Raw genomic sequence first — 27,102 nt, 5'->3', positions numbered from 1 at the left:
ACGTTTTAAACGCAGGGTGACCGCTGCGAGTGTCACCACGGAACCCCCAAGCCCTGGAGCAGCCGTGATGGCCTCGCTCCCCCCCCGGCTGCGGGCAGCCCGCCGTGTTATCCCCCTGTTATCCGTGCCCCCGGCCGGCTAGCACGGGGCCGTGAGCGGGTTATTAAGCGCCCCGCTTGGCTCGCCTGCGCCCAGCCCGTGCCAAGCCGCAGGAGCCGGGTGGCGGCGAGGAAGGGGCAGGGGCTGGCTTCGGGCAGGCTCCCGGGGCCGCGCAAGGCTGCGGGGGGGGCCAGCGGCTGCCCCTTCCCATCCCGCAACCCCCGGCCCCGGCCCCGGCCCCGCACGGCCCCTACCGGCCCGATCCTGCTCCCGATCCCTGATCCGGATCCTGCTCCCGATCGTGGTCCCGGTCCCGCTCCGGTTCCGCGCGGGAAGCCGCGCGCCTACCCTAGGCAGCTCGGACACGCCCCCTCCGCGCCTCCACCAATCAGCGCCTCGCTCCGCCTTTCCGCAATGAAGCAGTGCAACGGCTCCGGAAGCTCCTCCGCCAATCCGCGGCGCGCCCCGCTCCCCCCGCCGCCTCCCATTGGTCGCTGCCGAGGCGTGGCGGGAGGCGCTGCCGGCACGTGGCGCGCCGGGCACGGGTCACCTTGGGCGGCCACGGGGGGCTCGGCCCCGGGCACCCCGACCCCCCCCGGCAGCCGGAGCCCCCCCAGGGCACCCTGACCCCCCCGGCACCCCATGTCCCCACCGGCTGCAGGGCTCCCAGCCGCCCTGCTTGGCCCCCTTGGGTATAGGGTGATGGACAGAGTGGGGTCCTGAGCTCGGGGGTCCCTCTGGGCATGGGGCAGGGTCGTGGGTGGGCTGCGGGTGAGGGTCTGGGGAGCACGGCGCGCCCCGACCCCTCCGTGGAGCTTTGTGGGGTGAGGGGTGCCCCGGGGGTAGGCCCGCGGGGGGGCGTGGGGTGGTGGTGCCTTCGCGCTTCGAGTCCAAGTTGGGTCGGCCAACCTGGCCTGAGAGGCCGTGCCCCAGGCAGAGCTTCAGGGGTTAAATCGAGGCACCGTAAAATGGGGAACGAGGGCAGGGAGTGAGGGATCCTACTAAACGCCTCGTGGGCCCGAGCCATGGAAAAATGGAGCGAGGCACCGTGAGTCACGGCGGAGAGGAGCGGTGTCTCAAAGGGGAGTCAGACGTGGGGACAGAGCAGAGCCAGAGGGAGAGCGGTGAGGAGCACGGCGCTGTGGTGGGTCCTACCGAGGCGGGTGCCGGCTACGGGGAAGCACAAGCTCGTGGAGGCAGGTTTTTGGGTAAAGGACTGGCTGTTGCACCAGGACACACCTTGGGTATCGCTCTGCCTAGGAGAGGACGCGTCCTCAGAAGGTATTTGTCGAAGGAACAGCGTTTCAGCTTCATCAGTCTAGAAGCTTTTTACTGTCTTAATTTGGCGTTGGTCATCCAAAGGGGTTCGTCGCAGCTGTGCGATTTGGGTTTCCACGGTTCTGGTTTTGGCCCCTGACTGCTGCTGTGGGCTGTCCATGGGTGCTCTGACACCACCGACAGCAAAACCTGGGCTGGTTTCTCGGGCGGTGGTGGTTCCTGAGACGTGCAGAGCGGTGGCGGGGCTGCGGGGCCATTCACAGGCAATGCCACCCCCCCCCCGCCCCACAGTGCCCAGGCTGCTGTGGGCCTTCAGGCATGGAAGGAGCTGCAAGCAAAAAAATCTATTTTATTATCATTTATTTTTCTGGCTTAAAATGTGTCGCAGTGTCAGTGGGCTGGCAGTCAGCCCACCAACAGTCACCCAGCAGTGACGAGCTTTGCAGGGATGCAGGGACTGCCCTGGAGGCGTGTAATTGGTTTCGTCTCGATGCATCCCTGGGTTTTTGCTTGCAGCGGTGGGAGTTGTCCCCGCGGTTGCTGAGTTTCTGCTCAGATGGCTCCCCTTCTTGTCAGTACCGTCCCTTCTGGGACGTGTCGGGATCAGATCAGCCCGAGGCATTCAGAGTACCCTCCTCCCTCTGTTTTGGCTCGCTGGGATCCTGCTCGATCCTGCTTGAATTCTTTGCGCCTCACAAATGTTTTTCTGCCGTTCTGAAGCTTTGCAGGCGCTATAGAGAAGGATGGTTGTTATCAAGTTATATCAAATGAATATTCCAGCTTCGTATATACATTTTGTGTACAGTTGCTAGCAAAGACTTGCTCTCCTGAGCTGTGGGAGCTGCAGCTAATAGCAGGGTGTGCTGCTGCGATTTCAGGACTCTGGCCTGCGGCGATGGAGGACGTCTCTTCTTCCCCATCGCCCTTCCCGGGCACTTCCCCCACCGTGCCTCCTGGGAACGCTACTGCCCACGATCACTACTCCGGCCTCCAGAAGAGCATGCACATCCTCTCCATGGTGGTGTACGGCGTCGCCTGTTTGCTGGGGGTGACGGGCAACGGCCTCGTCATCTGGATTGCGGGCTTCAAGATGAAGAAGACGGTGAACTCGGTGTGGTTCCTCAACCTGGCCATCGCCGACTTCATCTTCACCTTCTTCCTGCCCCTCAGCATCGCCTACACCGCACTCGGCTTCCACTGGCCCTTCGGGAAGCTCCTGTGCAAGCTGAACAGCACCATCGCCTTCCTCAACATGTTTGCCAGCGTCTTCCTCCTGACGGTCATCAGCATGGACCGCTGCGTGTCCGTGGCCTTTCCCGTGTGGTCGCACAACCGCAGGAGCCCGGAGCTGGCGGCCAGGATTGCTCTGGGGACGTGGGTCCTGGCCCTCCTCCTCAGCTCCCCGTACCTCGTCTTCCGTGACACCGTGGTCAGCTCCAGGAACGTCACCAGCTGCTACAATAATTTCGCGCTGTCCGATGACTACACGTCCGAGGCAACGCGGAGGCTGTGGAGGATGCGGCACAAAGCGATGATCATAACCCGATTCCTCTGTGGCTTCCTCATCCCCTTCACGGTGATTCTCCTCTGCTACGGCATCGTGGCCGTCAAGCTGAAAAGCAGGCAGCTGGCCAGCTCCGCCAAGCCGTACAGAATTATCATTGCTGTCACGGCCTCGTTTTTCCTCTGTTATTTCCCCTACCACGTCTTCTCCTTGCTAGAAATATCCAAAAACTCTTCCAGTCACGAGATGAAAATGGCCCTTTACATAGGGATCCCCTTGGTTTCCAGCCTTGCCTTCTTCAACAGCTGCATCAACCCCATCCTGTACGTGTTTGTGGGGCCGGACTTCAAGGAGAAGTTTCGCCAGTCCATCCTGTCGACCTTCGAAGGGGCGTTCAGCGAGGACTCGGTCCTGGCCAGCCTGACCAGCAGGAGGAAGTCCAGGTCTGCTTCGGAAGCGGAGGTCCCGAGGGCCTGAGCGTGCTCTGCATCGCCGGCGCGGCTGGAGGGGCCGTTCCTTTCCCTTCTCTGCAGTTTCCCCTCCTTTCAGAGCTGTAATTGCAGGACTGAGGCTGCGAAGGGCCGTGCACGCTCACAAGCTGATCTGATTTTTTGGGGGGCATCTCAGTCCTACCAAGACTTAACCAGAAAACCGTCTGGAGCTGCGGCAGGGCAGAAAGTTGGAGTAGCAGCATTTTCCTCCCCGTGCCCCTTCCTCGGCTGCCTGTTTCCATGCACCCATCCTTTTGCTGTGCGTAAAGCCCCTCGGGCTGTGCCCTGCCTTGCTGGAAAACTGCTGCAGTTCCCGGCGTCCCTGGGGGCTGTGCTGGGGGGGCGCCCACCGGGCGGGTGGTGCTGCCGGTCTGCCACAGCTTCTGGATTTTCGCAGGCGACCCTTTATAAGGCTCGGTGGGGCTGTGACTGCTCACAGGGCTCCCTTTACGTTCCTCTTTTCCCCAGGCTCCCGAGGAGGGAACTCTCCGGCGCCCTGCACGCCGTGAGAAACGGCCTCAGCAGAGCCCAGCCCGGGGTCACCTTGTACGTGCCCGAGGGAGGCAGACGGGGCCAAATCCTCTCTGCTCCTCCGCTGGGCCCACCTGCCTGCAGCGCACCCGTACAGGGCGGGCGAGCTGCTGGGAGAATTTGTCCCTGCACTTGCCAGGCTTTCCTGGCAGCCGGTCTGTGCCAGGATGCAAAAATTCTGGGGTTCCACCAGGGGGCAAGATCGGGTGCAGCTGTGTCGGTGTTGAGGCTGTCCAGAGAAGAGGATGGAAGGGGAGAGAGCTGTTCCATAAATCCCTTATAATTAAATCTGTAAAAAAAAAAACAAAAAACAAGCATCCTTTCCCATATATCATACCAGTCTGGTGCACGGGCTGCTAAAGCTTAAGTAAAAAATGATTAAATTAAAAAAAAGCAGCTTGGACATGCAGTGGGATCCATCCAGAAGCACTCCCACAGACGCATCTTTTAAAGAAACAGGGTTAAGTGAAATAGTAACGTGTATTTCTGTAGGATCTGGACTAGCCAGTAAAATATTCATCTTTTCTCTCTGCAGATGTATGGCAGGATGAATTATAAGACTGCGCTCCAGTTACTTGGGTTTGATGTGCAGCCTAACTATTTCTGAGCAATGCTTGTCTGTGTGTTTGATATCCTTCTTGTCCTTAGGTAGCTGAAACCTGACTTTTTGTACCCTTGGCGAACGAATATTAAACCTCATTAAACTTATTTAAAACATACCCAGCCTGCTGTGTTGCCTGTGTGATTAAAACACTCAGTAATACGCCTGAGCTGAGCAACTAGATGAAAAGACGAAATACTCCCAGCCTGACTGTATGGATTTACAGGCACCTCGCTGTTCAGCGTGGATGACTGTGCTGAGTGAGAGCTGACACTTGAACGTGGTAGGGATTAATTATGGGTCTGCTGGGCCGTGCAATATTAAATGAAGGTCGTGATCCTGCCGGCACGCGTGCGCTTAACCTTAAATTCATGCATAATCCCACGGAGATCAGGGAATGTAACGAGACCATCCGTATGCCAAGCATGAGCGAACAGCAAGCTTTACCCTTTGCCACAAATTGCTGCCTGTCACGCAGATAGAAGTGCAATGTTTGCTAGGCAGCGTGCAACGCCGGGGCTGTTTGCTTGCTCCTGGTGGTAAACTCCAGCATCGATTGCAGTGTCAAGGTCGCGCAGCCCGTCGTTTGCTCTTTCGGGTTTTCTTCATCTGTTTGCAGAGCCCACGTAATTCCTTGTGACAGACGTCTCCGAGACTGCGACAGAGGCCTTGGCCTCCTGCCGTGTCTCCCAGCACCCTCAAAGGCCAGGGCCTGAAGCATTGGCCCAGTTCGTGGGAGGAGAGAAGCAATTTTCTGGGTCGTTTGGGCATGCAAGGTGGGTACAGGCTTCCCACGGGACATGGTTGAAATGAGGCAGAGTGTCTGGGTGGGCTACCGCAATACCGGGAGGTAACTGCCCTACAGAGCACCGCCTTCTCTAGGGCATCCCGGCCCTGTTTCATCGGAGAACTTCAGAGCCACAACTGAACTGTCCTCTCTCGTGCACAATATCTCCCCCAGAAGTTGTCTCCAATCTAAGAGGCACGTTATCACGGCTAAGCAAAATAGTGCGTCTTTACAAAGCCGAAATCTCCCTGCACGATGGGGAAGGGACTTACAGAGCTTGCAGGTGGCCATTTCTGAGAGTGCTGTCAGAATACCGTTGGGGAAAAAAAACGGGGAAGGGAATGTTTTATCTGTGGTAACCACCAGCTCACAGCCATCGCCGTGTCGCAGGATGCGCTTGGGATAGGAATGGTTCTGTCACCCAGGGTCTGATCCCAAGCCTCTGTGCTGGGAGAAGCCACGCTCACATCGGCACGGGGTTGGGATGCCCAGGGACTGCCTCCAAGATAAATCTCCCCCCTATCGAGTTCCCTCGTGTTCAGTCTCATTATCGCATTGATAATTATGGTAGTCGCTCATTCCTGACTCGAAGGCAGGCTGTTCGTTCTCTCTGCTACTCATGTTTGTCTCGTGCCTATCTAGAAAAGCTTGAATGAAAAGAAAAGAAAAAAAAAAAAAAGAGGGAAAGAAAAATTTCCAAAGGCATGTAAAAAATCCCAAGAGGTTGAACAACATTTTGGCAGCTGTGCCGCCCTCTGACGCAGCTTTGCTCTCAAGGCTCTTTCAGATGCGATCGGATGGGTGGCGCCGGGCTCCAGGAACAGCCTGAACCCCCCTGGTGTTTGCAGTTATTGGGAAAGGTGCAAAATGGGCTGCCCTGCTGGCACGGGGCGGATTGGCCCCGCGGAGGGGCCGTTCCGCGGGCGAGCGGACAGCCCCGCACGTACAAAGAGGGCTGGGGTGCGCAGAGCCACTCGGGGCTGTGCACGGGGAGAGCGGAGGATAAGCAAGTTTTGACAGTCGGGGTGTTTGGGGTGAACTGGCAGACCAGGGTGAGCAGTCTGGTGAGGTCTTTAACACTTTGGAGTTGAGCGAGGTAGATACGGCACAGCCAAAACATCTCGGTGAAGAGCTCAGAAAGACGTGGCGGGTGATTTTTGGCTAGAGGCTTTGTCATGGTGAGCCCTCGGGCAGAAAACAAAAGCCCGTGCCTTCTGAGAGCAGAAACTGTGCTGGCCGGAGCTGTGATCCAGAGCTGTCCCCCGAGGAAGGCAGCAGGGGAAGGCGATACCTCACTACCCGGTGCGGATGGAAGAATAGCTATGGGGAAAGAGGGAGGGAAGATTAGGAGCTGAGACAGCCTTGAAAATACCAGCGGCATGATGGTGGGTGCAAATGAATGGGAGGGTGATTGCAGCAGGTGAGGAAGGTCTCATTAAGGAGGATTTAATGAGATTAAGGAGGACTTAATGAGATGGTAAAAGCCTGTGTGAAAGCTACTAGTTCCCTTGCACTTCCTCTGGTGAAACCTTCCTGGTGAGTAAAATTTTTAAGTGTCCCATCCTTGAGTTTGGGGAATGGACTTGTTAGATAAAGCTAAACAAAAGACATTGCACGGAGGTCTGAGAGCAGAACCTCTTCCAGAGCTTGTTGAAGTTAGGCAGGAAACAATATGACAACTTAGAGGATCAATATTGTTAAAAAGCTTTTCTGTGAAGGAGAGGCATTGGTAATAAACAGCATTAGTAAATTAATGGGTAATAAACAGCCTTAGCAGGGTCTTTCCATCTTTTCTCGGTGTAGCGGCAGTGTGAGGATCCCACCCCGTGCAGGAGTTAACCTGTTACTGCTGACCCAGGGTCAGCCCTGTTCAGCACCAAGCTGGGAAGGGAACGGGGTGTCTCTGCTGGTTGCACTTTGGTCCCTCCCTGCACATCTCCTGGTTTCTGCTTAGCTGCACAGGGCAGAGCTGGACACCAAACCTTTCTTTACTCTGTACATCTGTGTATGTGAGGCACAGGATCTCTTCTTCTGTACTGAATTCTGCTTTAATGAGCAAGGCTGCTGTACACTGACCCATTACTAATTTGAACGCTTCCTTTATTTTCGCAAACATGATGCGTGCTCACTCCCTCCGTGTAGAGGAGCCGTAGTGTAGCACAGTAATACAGTGAATGGCAAGTCACACCAGGACCCAGTGAGCTGGACAGAGAGGAATGGGATGTTTGGCACTGCGTAGCCGGTCAATTTTCCTAAAATGACATTGCTTCATTGTTCGGTTCAACAGCTTTTGTCTAATGGAGAATCGAAGGGCAAACCACATTTGTAAACAGGAGGCGACTGGGTGTTACGCAGACTTTGCAGGACAGAACTGTACACAATGACAGCAAAGAGAATACGCGAATGAAGAGAAAGATGCTACTGCCGTTCTTGTTTCAGGGCAGCATTTGTTCAAATTCTTGCCTTTTCATCCAGCTTGAGACATTTTTCTGTGCAGTGACCTGTTAAACACTGGCTATTCCAACAAGCCTCTCGCTGTTTTGTTTGAAGGCTGATAGGAGATAACCTCATGCCCACGCTGAAGGCTGATGCAGCAGATCTCTGTTAATCATTTCAGACTGACCCGGAACTGAGAGCACTGCTAGAAACAGGAAAACAAACTAAACTCAGTGACTTTTTTCAGCCAAAGCTTCATGACTCAGGAGGAATGTGACTGTAACAAAAAGAGTTGGTGCCTATTTCCTGCAGACAGCCAAGCCACAGTCAGGCAGTAATACTCGGTAAAACAAAAAGAATGCTGTCTACCTACATAGCCATTCACATAGATAAGATGTGTACTCTGCTCTGGGGCCTTTTTTAAGGTACTTTGGTTCCCAGAAGTGGGGGATGCTATTTTCCAGATCACTATCAAGTGTGGGAAAGAAATCATAAAATTACTCACGTAGATTGCCTCACTAGTAGAGGAGTATAGGCATATCCCCACTTTCAGAACAGGCGCACAGGGCAGAAGATGTCTTTATTTGTAGGAACTGCTGGGAGAGACAAACAAAGGGCACAAATCACTCCGGCGTGCCAAGCTTAATAATTCTTACCATCACGTAGATTGTTAGAGGAGTATAATATCCACTTTTATTTAAAACAAACAAACACCACTCACACACACAAAAAACACCACCACAACCTGGCAGAGCAGTGATGGATGAAGCTTAGGAGACTGGATGATAGCAGCATTTGTCTTTTCTCAGGTGATACATGCAGGCTGTCATCCAGACAAGCACGGGATGAGCAGCGCCCTTCACCTTGGCTGGACTAGGCGTGGATTTTTTTTTTTTTTTGAACATTTCTGCCTGCCAGGGTTGCATCTGGATTTAGAACAGCAAATCTCTCTGAGCCACTATATTCACACCCTGCAATTTTTCAGAATTCCTTAGATGATTGCTAATTGGATCATTGTAAACGAAATAAAATCCAGGTGCTCATTTTGGAGGATCTATTTGTAAACTCTTGGATAGCATATTGTAAAATTAACAAATCCCTCTCCGTTGGGACTTGAGATTTAAATTTACATTCCTCTGATCAGAAAAAACAGAGGCAGGAAAGGAATTGATTTGCTCTAAGAAAACAAAGGCGGCAGCCTTAGAAAAAGCATCAGAAGACAATCTTTTTAGTTCCTGGTTCTGTGGTTTGCTTAGGCAATGTCAGGAATTTGGGGCAGCATGAATCAAGTAGTCAGCAAATTCTGGGTGTCCCCAGGGTATTGAAAAATGCTTCTGGGGAAGGCTGCTATTTGCATTATGGGTCATTGCTTCAATATGTGTTGTTTCCAGCTGTTCTGCCTTAAACTGCTCTGCCGTGCCAGCCTCTAGTGAAATCCTGTGATGAAGACTGATGCGAAGAGAAATCTTTGCTGCTCTGAAGAGGCTAACAAAAAGCTCAAATGCTCCTTCTTCCCAAAAATACAAAACAAAAATGAACGTACAAAGATCAGTGAACCTGAACGAACGGTGGAAACACCAGCATGTAAACAGAAAAATGCAGACTGGAAATGGTGGGGATGGTGAGGAGGTACAAGGCCCGTTTTCTTATGCTTAGCAGTGTAAGTCAGAGACGCTCCAGAAACACAGAATCACTGCAGCGCTGTGTCTCAGAGGGCACAAACAAGCTTACGGTCTCCCTGCTCACATATTTCAGCCAGATGTCTTTGCTCTGTGGTAGTGCTACAAGTGGAGAGCTCTGCACCTGGCAGCTGCTCCGTGGCTCCAGGTTAAATTGCTCTCCTGCCCAGCTTCGACTGCTGGAAGTGGAAAAGGAGACAACTGATGAAGTGTTAGAATGCAAGAAGCAAATACTGTGAGCGATGGGGAAGCACTGGTGTGTGAATGCTTAACGTGGAAAATACAGCTCATAATGGCAGAAACTGTTTCAAAATAGTAAACCAAAAGTTGTTGTTTTTCAGGTGCATTTGGCGAGAAGTCCCAGCAGCTGTGCCTTTTCTTCCTCTTTCATGGTATGTAAAGTATCTGTTCAGGTGCTCCAGGCCTTGCTCAAATGCACCCTGTATGTTGCAGTCCAGGAATAAATAATTCATTTGTGAGAAAAGCTGTGATGAAAAGTACCCGATTTGTACCTCCACTCTAAATGCTAAAATTCTGATCCGTATGTAATAAAGTGCTGTTGATCTTGGGCACACTGAAAAGCACAACTTAAAACAGCTTCTTGCCACGGAGCTGGGGGAAAAGGATCAGAAAAGGAAAAAGGGTTGGTGCTTGAGTATTTACTTGGAGGGGAGGGAGGAAGAAGGGACAGATGGACAACCCTGGCAAGAGCCTTATCCTGCTGAATTTATGCAGGATGACTCTAAAGTTTGTCAAAGGAGTGAAAGTACACATAGCTTTTGTCATGGATGTTGTCCTGTGATAATCCTGGGCTTCTAAAGAGTGACTAAACCCATCCTCTTGCCGCAAGTAATGTAAAACGCACCTTTATTCAGTTTAACCCAAGTGTGTTATGAGGGGGGCCTTGGCAGGACTCTGGACAAACTGTGTATGCTTTGGACAGTATTTACAAGGGAATCGAGGGACCACTTTTTGCTGTTGTTTTTTTGACTTTACAGAACATCTTCGTTCTCCACAAACACTGTTGGATCAGCTACCAAAGGCTGCGAATGGCGAAGCCCCTCCATTTTGCTGGTGGAGCCCACAGCAGCGCAGCCAGCCGCCCCGCTGGGAGTGAAACCTGGCGCCATGCAGACGGACATCTGCCTGCTTATACCTCTGCGAGGGGGCTCTCGCAACCCAGGCGGGGGCCGCCGCCCACCTCCTGTGGCCTTTAAAAGGAGAGGGAACGACAAAACGCAGCTTTGGTAACGGGAACCCCAAAACATCCCCCCCGGCAGCATCGCGGGGCCAAGATGGCGGCGGCGGGGGCTCCCCTCAGCCGCGGCGCGAGGCCTTGGCGGGAAAGGCGGCGGGGGATGGGGGGGGGGGGGGTGAGGGCGTCGCCTCGCGCCCGCCCCTCGCGCTCCCCCCCCTCCCTCCCGCCCCCCCCCCCGCGCGGCGCCGCCATCTTGCGAGCGGCACAACCGGAGGGGCCGAGCTCCGCCGCTGCCTCCGCCTCTCCCCGACCCCTCCGGCCGGGCCGCTTCTCCCGGGGCCGGGGGGCCGGAGCCGGCAGGTAAGGCATTCACCGAATGGGGCCTCTCCAGCCCGCTCAGCCTCGCTTCAGCCGGCTGCGTGAGGGCAGGGTGCCCCCTTCCACAGCGCCCCCCCCCCCCCCGCTTTCCTCACACGGGGTCCGCCGCCTGAGGAAGGGGCTGCGAGGGCCTCGCCTCAGGGGGCTCTGAGGGAGGGAGCCCCCCTCAAGGGCGGCTTCTTTTCCCCTCTCCAGGGCAGCCGGGGGCTCCTCGCTCCCTCAGGTGAAAGGGGAGCAGCGGGGGTGCCCCCAGACCCCCTGAGGGAGGGGAGGGGATCCTCAGGTGCAGGAGGGGCTGGGGGTGCGCAGCCCCCCAGGAGCAGCTGGGGGACACAGGGAGGTGTGGGGCTGAAGGGGCGACCCTCTTGCCGTTTAGCCCAGGGGGACCCAGCCCTATTTATGGGGCTGGGGTAAATCGCATCCCCTCGTGGGGAGTGGGGTGGGGGGGGGTCTGGTCTGCCCCCAGCCCTTGGGGATCACAGGAGCGGTGCTGTGGTGGTCCCAGGCAGTTATCGCTGCCTCCGTGGCTGTTCGTGCGCGCACACTCACTTTGTGGAGGTGTAAAAGCCCGTGGAGGTGAAGCAGGTGGGAATAGGGCTCGTGGACATCCACTCCTGTAATCGTTTCCATCATCACGTGTTTGTGTAGCTGTGTGCAGCCCGAAAGAAAAGGAAAGAAAAGGTAGGAATTTGTGGGCAGTGCCTGCATTGTGATGCGTGCGTTCTCTTCCAGTCCACGCTGGCTTGGAAGACCTGCCCGCCTCAAGCCAGAGAGGTTTGTGGTCCCACGTATATTTGTGGATTCATGTCTTCACACACCTAATAAAGTTTTTGTGAGCGTGCTGTCATCCCAGTACCCTTCTAAAGTTTGATACATCAGTGTTACTCTACAGACAGGACTTCTCCCTGCCTCACACACTGTGTAGCCCACTTGTTGCTGCTGAAGTACATCTACAAGGAAACTCCTTGGCTTATGGTTATGAGAAAAATCATCTTCGGTGTTGCTTGTGGATGTCAGCATCATATTGTGGAGTAAAATACATCCTGAGTGATGAACAGGAAACAACTCTTGTCTTTCAGCACATTCCTTAATTCCCCTCATTTTCCTAATCCATGCAGAAAGGAGGTAACATAACTGGAAAAAAATCGTCATAAAAAAACACCGTGTAAATATTTCCAGTGCTATTTGAAAGCTGTTTATACATTGTTGCCATCTGATCATACAGGAAGGGTACTTCCAGGTGATGTTCCAAAACCTAAAAGCGTTTCTAGTACGTGCCCACTTTGTTGGATTTAAGATGTCTTTAATGCCATTATGAATGCTTGGCAGGCCACCTGGGAGCTGTGGAGATTAAGTGTGTAGCGGAACGAAGGAAGAAACATGAGCTAGGAAATGGAAATTGATTTTTATTTTCCCTTAAATTGTGGGGAGCCTAGTTTGGGAGGGATGTAGGTAAGCTTTGGATTGGACGTCTGTAACCACTGCCTTTTAGGATTTGGGTGTTGGTTTATTTATTTTTTCTTTTCCCAAATGTCTGAAAGTACAGGCAGAAAGGGATAGGGTTTTCCTTTAATGTTATAGGATATGGGCTTGGGGTATACCAGGGTAAGGTATATATATATATATATACACATACACACACACAAGGTAAGGCTGTACCAGGAAGCCAGGTATAGGGATCCTACTGGAATCAGCAACTGGGCATTCAAATTCCGTTGCTGAGGTTGTCCCCGTTTGTGTGCTTTCTGCACGTTTGGGAAGTTTTGGCGAAGGGCAGGTTTTCGTTGACAGCAGCTGAGCCTAGCACGGCCTCTTCATGAAGGGGCTGGCGTTAGGAAGTTCTGGCTCCTGATGGAGGATGAATGGGGTACGCTGCTGGGACTAGGCCAAACCAAGCAAGAGTACTCCAGGTTGCAAAGGTGGGCTGGGGTAGTTTTTTTAATAGAGCTAGCCAGCTGTGCCCCTGAGTATGAAAACTTTTTTTTAGATGCTGTTTGGGAGCACTTGATAGTCGATAAGCCTTCAGTTTTTTAGAACAGCTACGGGTGGCTTGAAGAATTAGGTTTCTCCACAGGGAGATGTTTGCCAGGGCACTTACTGATTTATCTGAACTCCCATTTACTTTGTTTTGAATTACACAGCTCCTATTTGATATTTTCAGCCCCCTACTTAATGCTAAAATGCTATACAAATGAACTATTCCTACACGAGTGAGGTGCTGTAGCTCAGGACTTCTTTGGCTGCTGGTAAACATGACTGTTTCTTGTATTTGAACGAAATGTTATATTAGAATAAATAAAAATGTTATATTAGAATAGGGCATGAAAATGTGATGTTTCAAAAAAGAATAAAAAGTGTGAAGATGGAATCCCATCAATTAGTGGTGTTTATTTTGGTGGAAAATGTATGGATTTCCTCTTGATGTTCTTCTCCTGTCTTCACAGGAGAAATATTAGTATCAAAGAATGACAACAGCTGCTTCATCAAGTGGATGCCTTGTGCAAGAGGTCGTTATTTACAGCTACCAGCTTTATTGAGCTCTTCCTTACCTTTCATCCTTATTTGTAAGTTTATAATTTATTGAAAAGAGGTGGAAAGATGCACAGCTATGGAAATAGACTCCTCTAGTCAATTTAGCAGAGAGCTAGGACCTAAGGGCTCTCTTGGCTCAGTTCTGCCTCTGACTGGCTTTGTGATTTTGAAAGTCAGCATTGCTCAGTTCTAGAAAGTGTACTGGAGAAGAGAATCCGTGCTGCTAGATGATAGCCTGAGGAAAGCATTTAATAAGCAAATAAATAAATAACCAACTGTTAAGATGCTGTCTAGGGGAGATCCTTTGGAGGTCTGTACTGAAGCATTTTGCTGGTGGGTGTGTAAAGCCTGGGGACAGGAGAAGGAAGAAAGAGAGGCACAAGTCCGTTCTTTGTGCCACATTGCTGGTGTGCTGAGCTAGGTCTGTAAACATTGTAGCTTGTGGGTCACAGAACGTTACAAGGATATCTTTGTGGCGCTATTAAAATGTTGGTAAATAGTAAGAATGATGGAGAATACAGGATTATGAGAAATCCTTCGCTGTCTAAACAGAGAAAACTTGTTCATTTTTGATTTTTAAAGCTGTGGCTTTACCAGGCCTTTGCTCTCTTCCAGTCTTCTAGGAGCGGGAAGACAACTTAGGTTTGATGTTTTGTGTGCCATCAACTGAAATTGGGGCCAACATGAATATAACGAAGGGAGGACTGGTGCTGTTTTCAGCTAATTCCAATTCATCATGCATGGAACTATCGAAGAGGATTGCGGAGTAAGTAAAATCTGCCTCCAGGGCAGCTTAGGATCTTGGTGCCGTTGTAATGGGACTTCTTTTAGTGAAGACTGATCTCTCTGTTTTATGGTAGTTACATGGGAAAGCTGTCACAGCTGGGATGAGCATCTGGTGTACGGCATTGCACAGCCTATTTCAACAGGTCGATAACAAAGAAAGTAACTTGTGATTAAGGTGCTCAGTGACAGGCTGTGATTGTCTGTAGTATGTTTTTGAGAATGCGGGAAAACTAATGGTCGGGTAGTGTCAAATACTCGTGGCACGAGTTTCCAGCATGTTCTCAACCTCCTTGTAACAGTTTTCGTAGGAGCAAAGCTAGATCTGTCCTCACTGTGTTTTAGCTGGGGACATTTGATTAGCTTTAAGTACATGAATAGCTTCAGAAGAGCTTGTATGACTTAAGTAATTTTTTTCCTTGCTCTTGTAACAGTATTAGGATGCACAGTGCAGAAGTACTTTGTGCTGTGGGGGTTGTTCCTGAGGCTTACGCACCCAAAGTTAGATACAGAAAGGCATCATGCCTCGGAATGATTTGGGCATTATATTCTTTTCTACTTTTTTTAGTGGTGATGGGCTGTGCTAATATTGGAGTGGAATAAGTGCAGCAGACACTAAGATTTCCTATTCCCTCCAGACTGACATTGATCTATGGAAAAGGATGCTTTAAAAGTGGACTCTTAAGCATTGTGAATGTTTGTTGTCATCTGTCTACATAGATACAGAGAGAGTGCAACATGTATAATGCATGTAAATATATATACACATGAGAAATTGATACATAATTTAATAAGCAATATTTTTTATTCCTTTGGTTGTCCTTTGGAGCTTGACGTAAAAATGAATTTAGCTTAACCACCGGTGCAGCTGTGTTAAGAGATTTCTGCCATAGTAACTGGTTTTAGTGTTTGGGGTTTTCTTTTCCCGTTTTTCTCCTCAAATATGGCATTTTCAGTAACTATCACAACTGCTTTAATGGTTTTGCTCTTTAATGGGCTTTTCATTCATTTAGCCCTTCATTTTCACTTACTGACTTCTGGTTTTAATTTTTCTTCTCCTGCAGGCGATTAGGGGTTGAGATGGGGAAGGTTCAGGTTTATCAAGAGCCAAACAGAGGTGAGCATTTCATGGGCAAAACTGGAAACTTAACCTAACTACAGTCTGCCTTTATCACTGCCCCTTTCTTGATTCCGTTGCATCTTGCTCCTGCGCATCTTACCTATTTCTCTTGACAGAAACACGAGTGCAGATCCAGGAGTCTGTGAGAGGGAAGGATGTATTCATCATCCAGACGGTTTCAAAGTGAGTAGTTGTTGAGAGGCGCTGTACTAGCATTTTGATGTGGACTGTCCATAGGAATGCTTCTGTTCTAACTTTTCTTTGCATATTATGTATGTGACACAGTATAATAAGCTTAGATTAATTACAGAGGCTTCTCTTTGTGTGCTTTTTTTTTTGTTTTGGTACATGCACAAAGAAGACTTCAGTGTAAGCTAACTTCTATTTTCATTTTCAATGAAAATGTCAATGAAACTTTCCCCATGGTTTCTGTGTTCTTTCGCTAAGTGCATTCTTTTGCTCATGACATTCTCTTTAAATTCCTCCCTTTTCAGCTACCATGGCTCCAGCACCATCAGAAAGCTCTAAATGTAGGAGGAGCATTTCCTAGGCAATGTGTCCTGTGATTCAGAAAACAGTTTTGTTGTTTTTGTGAAAAGAACTTTAAAAATGCAAAGACTTTTTTTGATTTCTAATGGCACCGGAAATAGTAGGTCTTGTAGTTGATGACTGGTTCTCATCCATAGATACCCTCTCAGTCTTCTTGTTTAGATCAGAAAATAGATGGCAGTTAGTAAATATTTAGCCTGCTGTTGGCTTGAACAAAAGAGAAGTATGTTGTAAATCTGATTTTTTTTTTTAAAGGTTATTGATACTGAAAAATACATCTATTTTGCTTTGTGAGCAATAGAAATAGATGTTGGAGATTAAATTATGGTGTAGTTTGTCGCAGCAACATGCTGTATTACCAAAAGCCTGAAAATGGAGTATGCTGAAAAGTGCTGAATTGACCAAAAAAAAGTGAAAATAATAATGAAATGTAATTCTAGTAAAGAATAAAAATGCTGGGTACAGGGCGCTTACATCCTTAGGTGTGCAGCTGGATTTGCAATGAAGATCTCCCTCACTCTAATACAGTGAAGTAATGGATGTAGATATTGTGTTGAATTCAGCTGCAGGATTTTTATGCATGAATACAGAACTAGACGCTTCTCATTCCAGGGATGTGAATACTACGATCATGGAACTCCTGATCATGGTGTACGCTTGTAAAACATCCTGTGCCAAAAGCATTATTGGAGTGATTCCTTACTTCCCATACAGCAAGCAGTGCAAGATGAGGAAAAGGGGCTCCATTGTCTCTAAATTACTGGCTTCAATGATGTGCAAGGCTGGTAAGAATGCAGGTTGTTCTGAAATAATCAAGGAAATGGGGGATCCCACGGGCAGCGCTCAGATCCAAAGGGGTCTGTGCACAAGGTGGGACTTTGTTGAAAAACTTTGCAGTTATTTTTAGTAAGTTTAAAATACGCATAGAATATAACTAGAGGTATTTCTAGATGGTGAGTTCATTTAAAAATAAATAAATCTCGCAACATCCATTTTACATTGCATCCTGCTGTACTGGCGAGATGAGTCTGCTGCTTTGGGCTGTGCTATCCCTCCCTCATAATGCTGTTCTTGGCCTTTCTAACATTTTTGAGCAGTTGTACCTTGTCATTTCTAGTCTGTCTGTCTTACCTGTTGACTACTTTGTTTGTCCTTTACATTTGAGTTGAGGTGGGAGAATGCATTTATTCGTTTTCAGCCATTAAGACACTTTATTTCCTGCTCCTTTCCCTTTGCTTCCTTTCCCTGGGAAGAATTGGCAGTTACAATGAACACTGCGATCTGGGTCTTATTGTGAGAGAAGAAACGTGGCAACGATTAGAGTTTGGGCCCCTTTCTGAGGAGTTCAGAACTCCAGTGTTTGCTGTGTTAGGGTCCCGCTATGTGGTAGAGGACCATTTATCTTGGTCGTGGTTCCACGTTGTCGGGTGTAAACGGAGAAGGAGCATACCTGCCTCAGTGTGGCACTACTGGTTCAGTTATGCGGAGCGTTGTGAGGTGCTTGTCGAAGACACAGCAGCACTTGGGAAGCAGGATAACCCTTGTGTATTTAAAAGGCGCGTAGTTACTAGGATTACTGAAAGCGTGTAGCATAATGTTCTTGTTTTAATGTAGCTTAGAAAGTTTGTTCTGAACAAAGTTATTAAACTTATTAGAAATAAAGTGTGTCTGTTATTGCTTGCTTTTCTTGATGTGCTTTTTCATGCGTCTTTTTTTTAAGGACTAACTCATCTCATTACCATGGATTTACATCAGAAGGAGATACAGGGCTTCTTCAATATTCCAGTTGATAACTTGAGAGCATCTCCATTTTTACTGCAGTACATCCAAGAAGAGGTGAGGAAGGCCTACTTTTACACTGTTTTAATTATTTTTTGTCATGTCTCAAGGCTTGTGAAACAAATTCCTGTGAGAAGATTAACAATTCAAACAGAATTTTAAAGTGGGGGAGGGTCGTGTTGGGGCAGGAAGTGGTGTGGTTGGTTCTTTTCCTTCCCAGAGAGGCCTGATTTTCCTTTTCATGAAGAACTGGCATTTTATTTTCCATGTAAGGATGCTGTTCTGCCGTCTTATACATATTCTCCTAATTAATACGTGTATATAAAAGAGCATTTTTCTATTCTGAATATCCTCTTCCTTTCCTGTTTCCAATATCCTTGCTATTTACAGGATGGAATGCTGGTGTAGGTGTAATTTATATAGCATTATGAAAATATTTTGTAGGCTGACTTGTAAACGATGAGAGCCTATCCATCCTAATCTGAAAATAAGAACAGATGACTTCTGTTGTGGGGAAATCTCCACCTGCTGTTTGTTCAGCATGTCTTGACTTGAGGGAGCTTAACTTCTGATGTTCTGTGCAGCCATTTCTCCATCTTTGAAATGGATATTACTTTTATAAAGTGCTTTGAGAAGTGCTACTGGTAGATTCATGTGGACAAATTGTGCAGTTGGTAATTGTAGGTGTAAGATGTGGATTATGTCTGCCTAATCATCATTTGGAAGAAAGCAAATTTTTCCCTCCTGGTGAGAAGAAAATGTATAGTTTGCTCTTACTTTTGAACTCAAGTATTTTTTTTTTTGTAAAGAGAGATAAGTGCCTTAGTTTGAAAAAAGAAGGAAAAAAACAGGATTTTTTATGATACTTCTAAAATTTTGTTGGGGAATCAGTTACCATTTGAATGTATCATTACAATTGGTTTGGTGATTTGTTTGTCTGACAAAGAGGAAGATGGTAGAACAAAATTCCTGGCTCTGGCTTTGCCACAGTCATTCATCTTGTGCACCAAGACAGAAGTATTGTGTGTTGTAATCAATACAGAAGTTTAAAAAAAAAAAAAGTGGAAAACGAGATATGTAGACTGAAGACAAGTTGTGCTTTTGTATGTTACTTGAACCTGTGGACTATGGTAGGTAACAAGGTCATGTTCCTAGTTTAGTTTTTAAGCACATCTTGATACCCGAAGTCTTAGTGTTCTACGAAGAATTGCTGCAGCTTTGAGTCTGGTACTCCTGGTGCTTTCTAACAAATGAGTGCTCACAGAGCTCTGCTGACGTACGTGTAGAGAGGACTTAAAAGATCCTTCCAGTTTTTAATTTCTTCATTCCTCTGCTTGAGGAATGAAATCATGAGATGATTTACTAAAACAAAAGCTGACAGAACCTACCTGATCTATGCTGGCAAGTACTTCACTAGCCAAGTGATGTGTAGTATTCCTTTTGTGAAAGATTCATCCCGTGCTGCTCCGGAAGAATTTAGTATTCATCTCAAGCTCCCGGTGACAGCAGCTTGCTGCAGATCCTGCGCTGCGAATGCCAAAGCATGAAAAATGTTTCAAGGGGGAGTTGTGATGGGATATGTTGAATAGCATGAAATAGAGTCCGGCTTGATAAGAACGGAGGTCACTTACAAAGCGTTTAGCTGGAAGTTGAGAGGATGAGGCCGTACAGTCGTTCCCTGTCAGAAAATTATGTGTAGGTGTGAAGGGAGTTATTTGATGTTCTGGGATGAAGTCAGTCCAATCAGTGAAACTCATTTGTATACGGATAAGTTGGTGGTTTTCCTTTGTATGCCTAGCAAATATTTATAATTAGTGTCTTCTATCTTCCTTATGTGTACATGTTAAGCTCAGAGTGACTCGTTAATCTCGGAGTGACATAGCTCTTTGTTACTGGGAGCTGTTGATGTCTTGCTGTCTCTTGGATGACATTTCTGGCTTTCTGACTTCATTTCGAACAAATTTGATAATTTGGCAGGGGAAAAATGAGGCAATGATGTCTGAACAAGATCAAAGCCTTTATTATGTCAAATGACAGGCCCTGCCTTGTCCATACCTTCCATCATGTTAATCTTCATAGCCTGTTGTTTAAGCATTTGTAAAGGACAGAACATGCTGAATTCCCAGTATTGTAGGTGGAGTTGGTAGCACTGCGGATTATTAATGCTGCCTAACTCGTCCTCTGAAAAGCTCTCATTTTCAATTGGTTAGGCCCGTGCCAAAATTCAGAACTTAAATCAGCATGGGAAAAAATTCTTTCAGATACAGTGCTTTTGGAAACAGTCAGCAAGTATGGTGCGTGTTTGAGGATGAGGCTGTGGAATAACTTACCTTGCTTGTAGTTGGAAAAAACAAGTATTTCTGTGTTTTGGAGCTGCTATTTGACATCTGGCAGCAAGATTGTGAGCTCCGTGTCGGGGTCCTGTCCCTCCAAATTCATCAGGTGACTGCTCTAACAGATCGATTCTCAGATCTAAGAGGCTTCAGGCCCGCAATACTGGGGTTCCCCACAGATTGGATGTGCTCTGCAGGACTTGCTACGACAGCAGCGAGTGGCTCTGCGTTATTGTTATGACAACTGCTGCAAGACCAGACAGGTTCTGTGTGTGCTCCGCTCTGGCACAGATTGTCCCAGGGCAGTGCAGTGAGGGAAAACGCTGAGTTTGCAAGGAAGGGGCTGCAGTGAGATACTGAAGTGAGCCCAGGCTGCTGGTGGAAGGCCTGGAAGTGCCAGCAGTGGAGTGCCAGCCTGTGGCTCCTGTATGGGTGCAGTGAATGTAGAATTTTTATTCCTTTTAGTGGTCCCTATAAGGAGTCATATGATGTGGTGGAGAGGCCTGTCTTTTTTTTTTTTTTGGTTTACTCTGAAAAACAACCCTGAAATGAGGAAATGGATTCAATGCAGCATTTTCAAGTGATTCAAGACTGCTGTGTGCATGCACAAGACAATTTAAGTCAAACAGGAAACTTTAGTTTTGATGGTTTCCTGTTTTTAATACTTGCCTGTGTAGCCCATACGTCCTTCTAAGGCAGTTACTTTTGTGTGATCTGTGTATAACGTGGTGTTTGTGAAAGGTACAACTTTAAGCTAAAATCTAAATTTGCTTAATATCTGGATTTACAGAGATGTGAACTCTCAATATGTACCATGGATTCTTGAGATTGCTTTCTTACGTTAGGTGCAATATTAAATGCTTAAAATTCTTTTGGCAAAATGAAGTTCTGATTCTTACTGAGTTGAAATTTGTCTGAAGATACGAAGTAGACATTGCTATCTGTTATTTACTACAGATACCAGACTACAGGAATGCTGTAATTGTGGCCAAATCACCTGCGTCTGCAAAGAGGTGGGTACGATCTGCTCTCTTGTGTTAGAGCAGGAAATCTCTATCCTGATTTTGTTCTTAGGGTCAAGTGAAGGACAGATATTCAACAACTAAAAGATGCAGCCTGCAACCCCCTGCCACTTACACTTTCAGATGTGCAGTTTTTACATCGTCACAAAATCATAATAAATCTAAGCAGAGGTTAAAAAAACAAGCTGATGTGGTAAATCAGTGCAGTGCTTATGATAAAGAAGCTATTTAATTATATGATGTAATACTCGTGTACATTTACATTATGAATTTCCTACTGTGAATGATGAAAAATCACTAGAAGAGGTACACCACTAATCCAGAGTAATTGCTTAGCAAACAGCTTAGCACGTGGTTGATCAGATCCTAAATGCGGATGACTTACTGTCTAGCATGGTGGAACAGGGTTTGATGGTTGAGACTGTTTTCCTTGTGAAGTTCTTGTTGGCCAAACAATTGTTCTTAATTCCTGTAGCTTTTTGGTTCACTATACCCGATCTATAGAATTATACCACTCTGAGAAGGTGGTAAAGAGTTGGATGATGATTTAAGAGGTAATTTATTTGCTGTGGTGACAAACTAATAAATTGCTGAGAAGCTACCTAGTCTTTGATGCCAAGGAGTCTTGATATTCTTTGTAAAAACAAACAAACATTGTTTTATATAGTAAATCAAAAATGCTTTACTTTGTAGAAGTACAGTGAGGGGAACAACTTGTCATCTTTGTTTCGCAGTGGTGGTACTTATGTGATTTTTTTCTCTTTTGGCCAATTACTTTACATTTGCTTGCCTTTGTCTCCTTTATTTGGTGTCAGTATTGCCTCTTGGGTGTAGGCAGGCATTTGCTGAAGCATTCTCATGCTTGTCAGGTAACTGTGTATGCCAGCAAATGACCTCACTTAAGTTGCACATGTGTAGGAAAGGAGACTTTTGCAGGAGAGGATCCCAGAGCTGTGTTTGTACAGCAGCTTCACGTGTGCATGTGAGCATTTCAGAGGAGTCTGAGGGAGGCGCATTGTGTTTGGACAAGGGTGGTTGAACGCTTCAGCCTAATTAAGGACAGCGCTTCACAGATGAATGTCCGCTTGTGAAGGAGAACTTACTCTTGGTGGAGCTTCTGAGCTTATTGGAAAATGAATAAATCATTTTACTGTTGTTTTGAACTTTATTCAATATAATATTGCATATTTAAATCATTATTGTAGTTTCACTGATACAATTACGCCTTCTAAGTCATAACTCTTAAATATGCATGGAATCATAATTTATCTGTATTTAACCTCTTGAAAAAAAATAACTGTATGACAACCACAGGGCAGAAGATTTCTCCATTTTTAATTAACTGAGCATCACAATGAGCAAATCACTCGGTGGAGTTGTTTGGATAGTGAAACAAGGCTTAAGGTTAAAGGAGGTGATTCAGGCCACAGGTCCTAGATACTAAGGTTAGAACAAAGTGACGTGCTGGTCTCACTTTGACCACAAGGAGAGCAGGTCGCTGGTGTAGGCTAGATGCTGAGCTCCAGGGTGTGCAAGGTAAGGTAGGGCGAATGTCACTGCTGCATTTTACTTGCTGCTTGTCGTGTCTGAGTTACGAGTGCTGTCTGTGAATTTCCCATTTTCCTGACTCTCTGCTTTCCACACTCATCCAGCTAACCTTAAACTTCATTACATAAATTCCTAACTTCAGTCAAATAAATGCTGCATGGCGAAGGAACTTTTTGTAAGTTTGTAGAAATCCGAGCTGTTTAAATTTCAAGAGTAGTTTGTCAGGCAAAATGATTTTGATTTCTTTTCTGTAGGATATCCAAGGTTACGTGTCAGAAGGTCTGGGATATTGTCTTACTTAGTCCACGTCTTGCTAAAAATAAATAGATGAATATTTGTTTTCTGTTTTCATTTGAATATTTTTTTCCTATTTAATTAAATATAGGCAACCCAGACATCAAGGCTATTCTTGGCGACTGTTAGATGAGACCAGCTAAAGCATGGGATCTCAAGAATGCTGAAAGCCAGGAAATGTTTTTTGACTGCTGGGCAAAACAGAAGGGAATAATCAGATTTGTGTGACTTTGCGGCATTTGTACTGATGCTTGCAAGGCCAGTGTGGATGCTTTCAAGGTTATTTTGACTCTCACAGGCCTGGTGAAAACAAGATGCTGTGGGATAGGTGATTTCTTCTAGGTATTTTCCTACAATTTTAGGATCGATCCGTTTTTCCTCTGAAATTTTAGAAATGAAGTGGAAATGGATTAGCAATGTATGTATCTAAATTCTTGTAATATGTGTGTGTATATATATGTATCTGTTTTTTAACCCTTTCTCTGCAGGGCACAGTCATTTGCTGAGCGCTTACGGTTGGGAATTGCTGTCATTCACGGCGAAGCTCAAGATGCCGAGTCTGACATGGTGGACGGTCGACACTCACCACCTACAGCCAAAAACGTAGCTGCTATTCATCCCAGTTTAGAGATACCCAGTAAGTAAGTTTGTGTGTGAGAGTGTTCACCTACTGCTTTTTGCGCTTTTGGGAGACGGGTGACGCTGATGGCACCGTCAAAGAGGAGCGATTCTTTATGAGAACATGAGGAAGGGGAAAGGTTACTATTTGATGCTTTTTGTCCATGGTTTTAGTGCTAGGCTGGACGCGAGATCTGTGCCCTGTGTGGGAGGAGCTGTGCCACCACAGTTAGTCAGAAGAGCCTGTGGCAGAGAGGCCACACTCTTTTGCCAGTAGGTTTTAATGTTTGAGTTTTGTTCTGGGACACAGAGCTAATGAGCTGAATTGAGCTGGGTTTGCGTGGAGCCGGATCAATGTCATAAGCCTTGACAAGGGAACTTTGCTGAACGTGGGTGTGACCTGTAGCTGTGCCAGCAAAACTTCATCGCATGAAAACCTAGCTTGGGTTTCAGTAGGCTGATTGAACTGGTTGTGCCTGCATGCCACTCTATGCATGTAGTTAATACTTCTTCACTAAGCTTAAAAAAAAAAAAAAAGGTATGAAAATCTTGCTGCTTTTCCCAGCAACACTGTGATAGTTGGAATAGTTGTCACCTCACTTCTGGCTAAAACCGTGGTGACCCACGCAAAGCTGACATTTCCACACTTGAAGTAAATTGTATAAACCTTCCTTTTTTTTTTTCTACCTCTATAAAAAAAAAAATTGCCATTGATCAGTGCTGATTCCCAAGGAAAAACCACCCATCACAGTTGTTGGCGATGTAGGAGGAAGAATAGCTATCATCGTGGTAAGTAAGATTCCGTAGCTTTTGATAAATTATACTAAATATGCTGAAGTTACAAAAATCGAGTATATTTTTGCTGTGTCAGCAACTGAACTTTTGTGGTGGGCTTTTGATACCGTGCTTTTTATACCATGAGGCAGTAGTCTGCACATTTACTGAAGCTGATTGCGTGAACTACGGAGTGATGTTACTGTAGGTTTGGACGCTCTGTTTTTCCACCCTAATGCTTGCCATCTAGCTCAGGTGTCAGAAGAACAGCATCAACAAAAATGTCCTTTTTGCATTGGACGTAAACTGTTACACTTGAAAAAGATTAGATGTCGTTCTGGGTGCACCGCGTTCGTTATCCGTAGGTAGCTTAAGACTACACGTCGGTCTGAGAACGTGTTGAACCGTCACTGACTCGAGAATGCCGTCTTGTTTTGACAGGACGACATTATAGATGACGTCGACAGCTTTCTTGCTGCAGCAGAGACCCTCAAGGAGAGGGGGGCTTACAAGATCTTTGTAATGGCCACGCATGGCCTGCTCTCTTCAGATGCTCCCAGGCTGATAGAGGAATCCGCGATCGACGAAGTAAGCGTGAATTCTGAATGGCTAGTCAGACGGTCTAGTTGGTTTGTTTATTTTTTAAACAAGCATTTTTCTCCTGATGATTCTTAAAATATACTGGCGTTACGAATTTAGGTGGGGTGTTGCCGGGTTTGGGCTTTCTTACCGTTGAATTGTACGCTAGAATATTAGCACGCATGCATCCTTAAACTACAGCAGCGGAAAACCAGGGAGAGCTGGGAGATGACAGGCTGCCGGAATAAGCAGACTTTTCCCTTCAGTGTGGGGGATATTTTTGTACCTTCCTCTGACCTTAGGTGTCAGAATGAAAGGAGGGAAGGATGTTGCCGTTAGTATCCATGGCTACACAGTATAGCAATGCATAGCTCTTCCTAAGGTTTGGATCCTGACAGTAATGTAAAGTCTTGTTCTGTTATCAGCAAGGGTGGCTTCCTGGGGACCGGAGGACAGACATTCGCAGTTCTGATATGGGAGGTGGAAAGCGTGAAGCTGTTATGACTTTCTATATTTTTTTCCTTCTGTAGGTGGTGGTTACAAACACGATTCCACATGAAATACAGAAACTCCAGTGCCCTAAAATCAAGACTGTGGATATCAGCATGATTCTCTCAGAAGCCATTCGCAGGATCCATAACGGGGAGTCCATGTCGTACCTTTTCAGAAATATAGGACTGGATGATTAATGCGTTGTAGTCTAAAGAAACACCCGGGCCAAACTGGAAGCAAACAGATAATGAGCTGTGAAGCATCATGCTTATCTTAATATTTCTATTGAGCCACTTTTTGTTTTCTCTTGGTTTAAGTATCAAGGTAGAACAGTTTCTCAGAGCTGTTTTTTCTTTGCAGATTTTTTTTGGGGGGGGAGGGATGGGGGGGGACGAGTAAACATTTTACAAAAAACCATTCTAGTTGCTTTTAGGTTAGTTGCACTATATAAATAGTGGGGGGAAAAAAAAGAAACACAAAACACTTGAGGCAAGAATTTGGCTTCTAAATTAAGCATTCCTTTTCCAAAGCTGCTTGCTACAAGTGCTTTAAAAGATAATAAAATGAAGTGACTGTATAATATTTGCATTTTAAAAGCCAAAAAGGTTGTACTGTTGTATGCAGTTAAGTGATTTTGTAGGAGTGCTTTTATAGAAAAGCATATGAAATATGCACCTGTATTTATTTTCTGCGACAAAGAATAAAGACTTGTTTTGTGTGAGCTTTCTAAAAATGTTTATGCGGTAGTCACTTGTCTTCTAAAGTGTCCCCCCTTAAAAATGATTTGCGGATCCTATGATATTGAAAGAAATCGAGAGGTGAATTGATTCTTTTATGCTAATGTGCTACTTGGGAGCGTAAACAGGATTCGGGCTTCTCGGCAGTGAGGAAGATAACATCTGTTTTGCTTGTTGCTGTGCCGTAACACCTGCAGACAAGGAGAGGCTGCTTTTCCTTAATACCCTAATACTCATCGTCGCATTTCAGCTTGTCTTTCTGCTGAGCAGTCTCGTAAAACGCAAAATGCACGCAACCTTTTACCAGCCGTCCGGTTTCTGGGGACTGTCACAAAGGTGTTGATAAGATTTGGTGTAATTTGGCAGGTTCAGCACACCTGCAGCGTGCTGGCTTTGCTTCAGGCTATGTGGAAGGCAACTAAACCTGTGGCTGGGTGGCAGGGGACAGCAGGGACTTGGGAGAATTTGGGAATTTTTATTTTTTTTGGAGGGGGACAACGTGTGGAACTGGGAGGGTATCATGCAGGGGGTGTGCGAAGCCTGGTTTTATGGCCTGTGATTTCTGCTTGTGGAATTACTTGTTTACCTGAAGGATGGAGCTCCTCTGGGGATGGTTTTGGGATTTGGTTAGTAGGGAGAGGTGGTGGCTGCTCCGTAAGGATGGAATATCCGGAGGTTCCAGCTGATAAAACCAGCTCATCGCAGGTAAATGGCTTTTCAGAGGTTTGTACTCTGGACCAAACTTGTGGATGTGTGTTTAAAAAACAAAACCAGCCGTAGTGTGGAGTTTAACTTGCTCAGGGTTGTTCTCCCTCACTTCCCTGGGCGCCTGCATGGGATGGCCTGCTCTGAGCTTCTCGGAGGCTGAACTTCTTGGCTTGTGGTGGATTAGTGAGCGTTTTTGGGGGGGCTGGTGTCTGTTGGCACAGCACCTGGCACAGCGGAGGCCTGGGCTGTGAC

General features: G+C 47.0%; 2 protein-coding genes across 3 annotated transcripts; both read left to right on the top strand.

Moving 5' to 3' along the window:
* Positions 1 to 419: 419 nt before the first annotated feature.
* On the top strand, positions 420 to 10,965 carry LOC106032117 (chemerin-like receptor 1). Its single transcript, XM_013174939.3, has 3 exons — positions 420 to 1,380; positions 2,256 to 5,280; positions 9,748 to 10,965. Exon 2 carries the CDS (start codon positions 2,273 to 2,275, stop codon positions 3,356 to 3,358), a length of 1,086 nt encoding a protein of 361 aa, XP_013030393.3. The 5' UTR covers positions 420 to 1,380; positions 2,256 to 2,272; the 3' UTR covers positions 3,359 to 5,280; positions 9,748 to 10,965.
* Positions 10,832 to 26,139, top strand: PRPSAP2 (phosphoribosyl pyrophosphate synthetase associated protein 2). 2 transcript variants are annotated; one of them, XM_048067964.2, is made up of 12 exons: positions 10,832 to 10,964; positions 13,427 to 13,546; positions 14,130 to 14,280; positions 15,362 to 15,414; positions 15,534 to 15,600; positions 16,579 to 16,751; positions 17,687 to 17,802; positions 21,036 to 21,091; positions 23,431 to 23,579; positions 24,279 to 24,349; positions 24,776 to 24,922; positions 25,444 to 26,139. In XM_048067964.2, the coding sequence occupies exons 3-12, from the start codon at positions 14,162 to 14,164 to the stop codon at positions 25,600 to 25,602; spliced, it is 1,110 nt and encodes a 369-aa protein (XP_047923921.1). In that variant the 5' UTR covers positions 10,832 to 10,964; positions 13,427 to 13,546; positions 14,130 to 14,161; the 3' UTR covers positions 25,603 to 26,139. The 2 variants fall into 2 exon arrangements, with proteins under 2 accessions (XP_047923921.1, XP_047923924.1); XM_048067967.2 differs by lacking the exon at positions 13,427 to 13,546 and having other exon boundaries at positions 10,842 to 10,964.
* Positions 26,140 to 27,102: the final 963 nt, after the last annotated feature.

This window comes from Anser cygnoides, chromosome 15 (assembly GCF_040182565.1).
Source record: "Anser cygnoides isolate HZ-2024a breed goose chromosome 15, Taihu_goose_T2T_genome, whole genome shotgun sequence".
Classification (NCBI taxonomy): Eukaryota; Metazoa; Chordata; class Aves; order Anseriformes; family Anatidae; genus Anser; species Anser cygnoides.
Note: the sequence above shows the minus strand (reverse complement) of the source record. Positions and strands in the feature narration are given on the sequence as shown.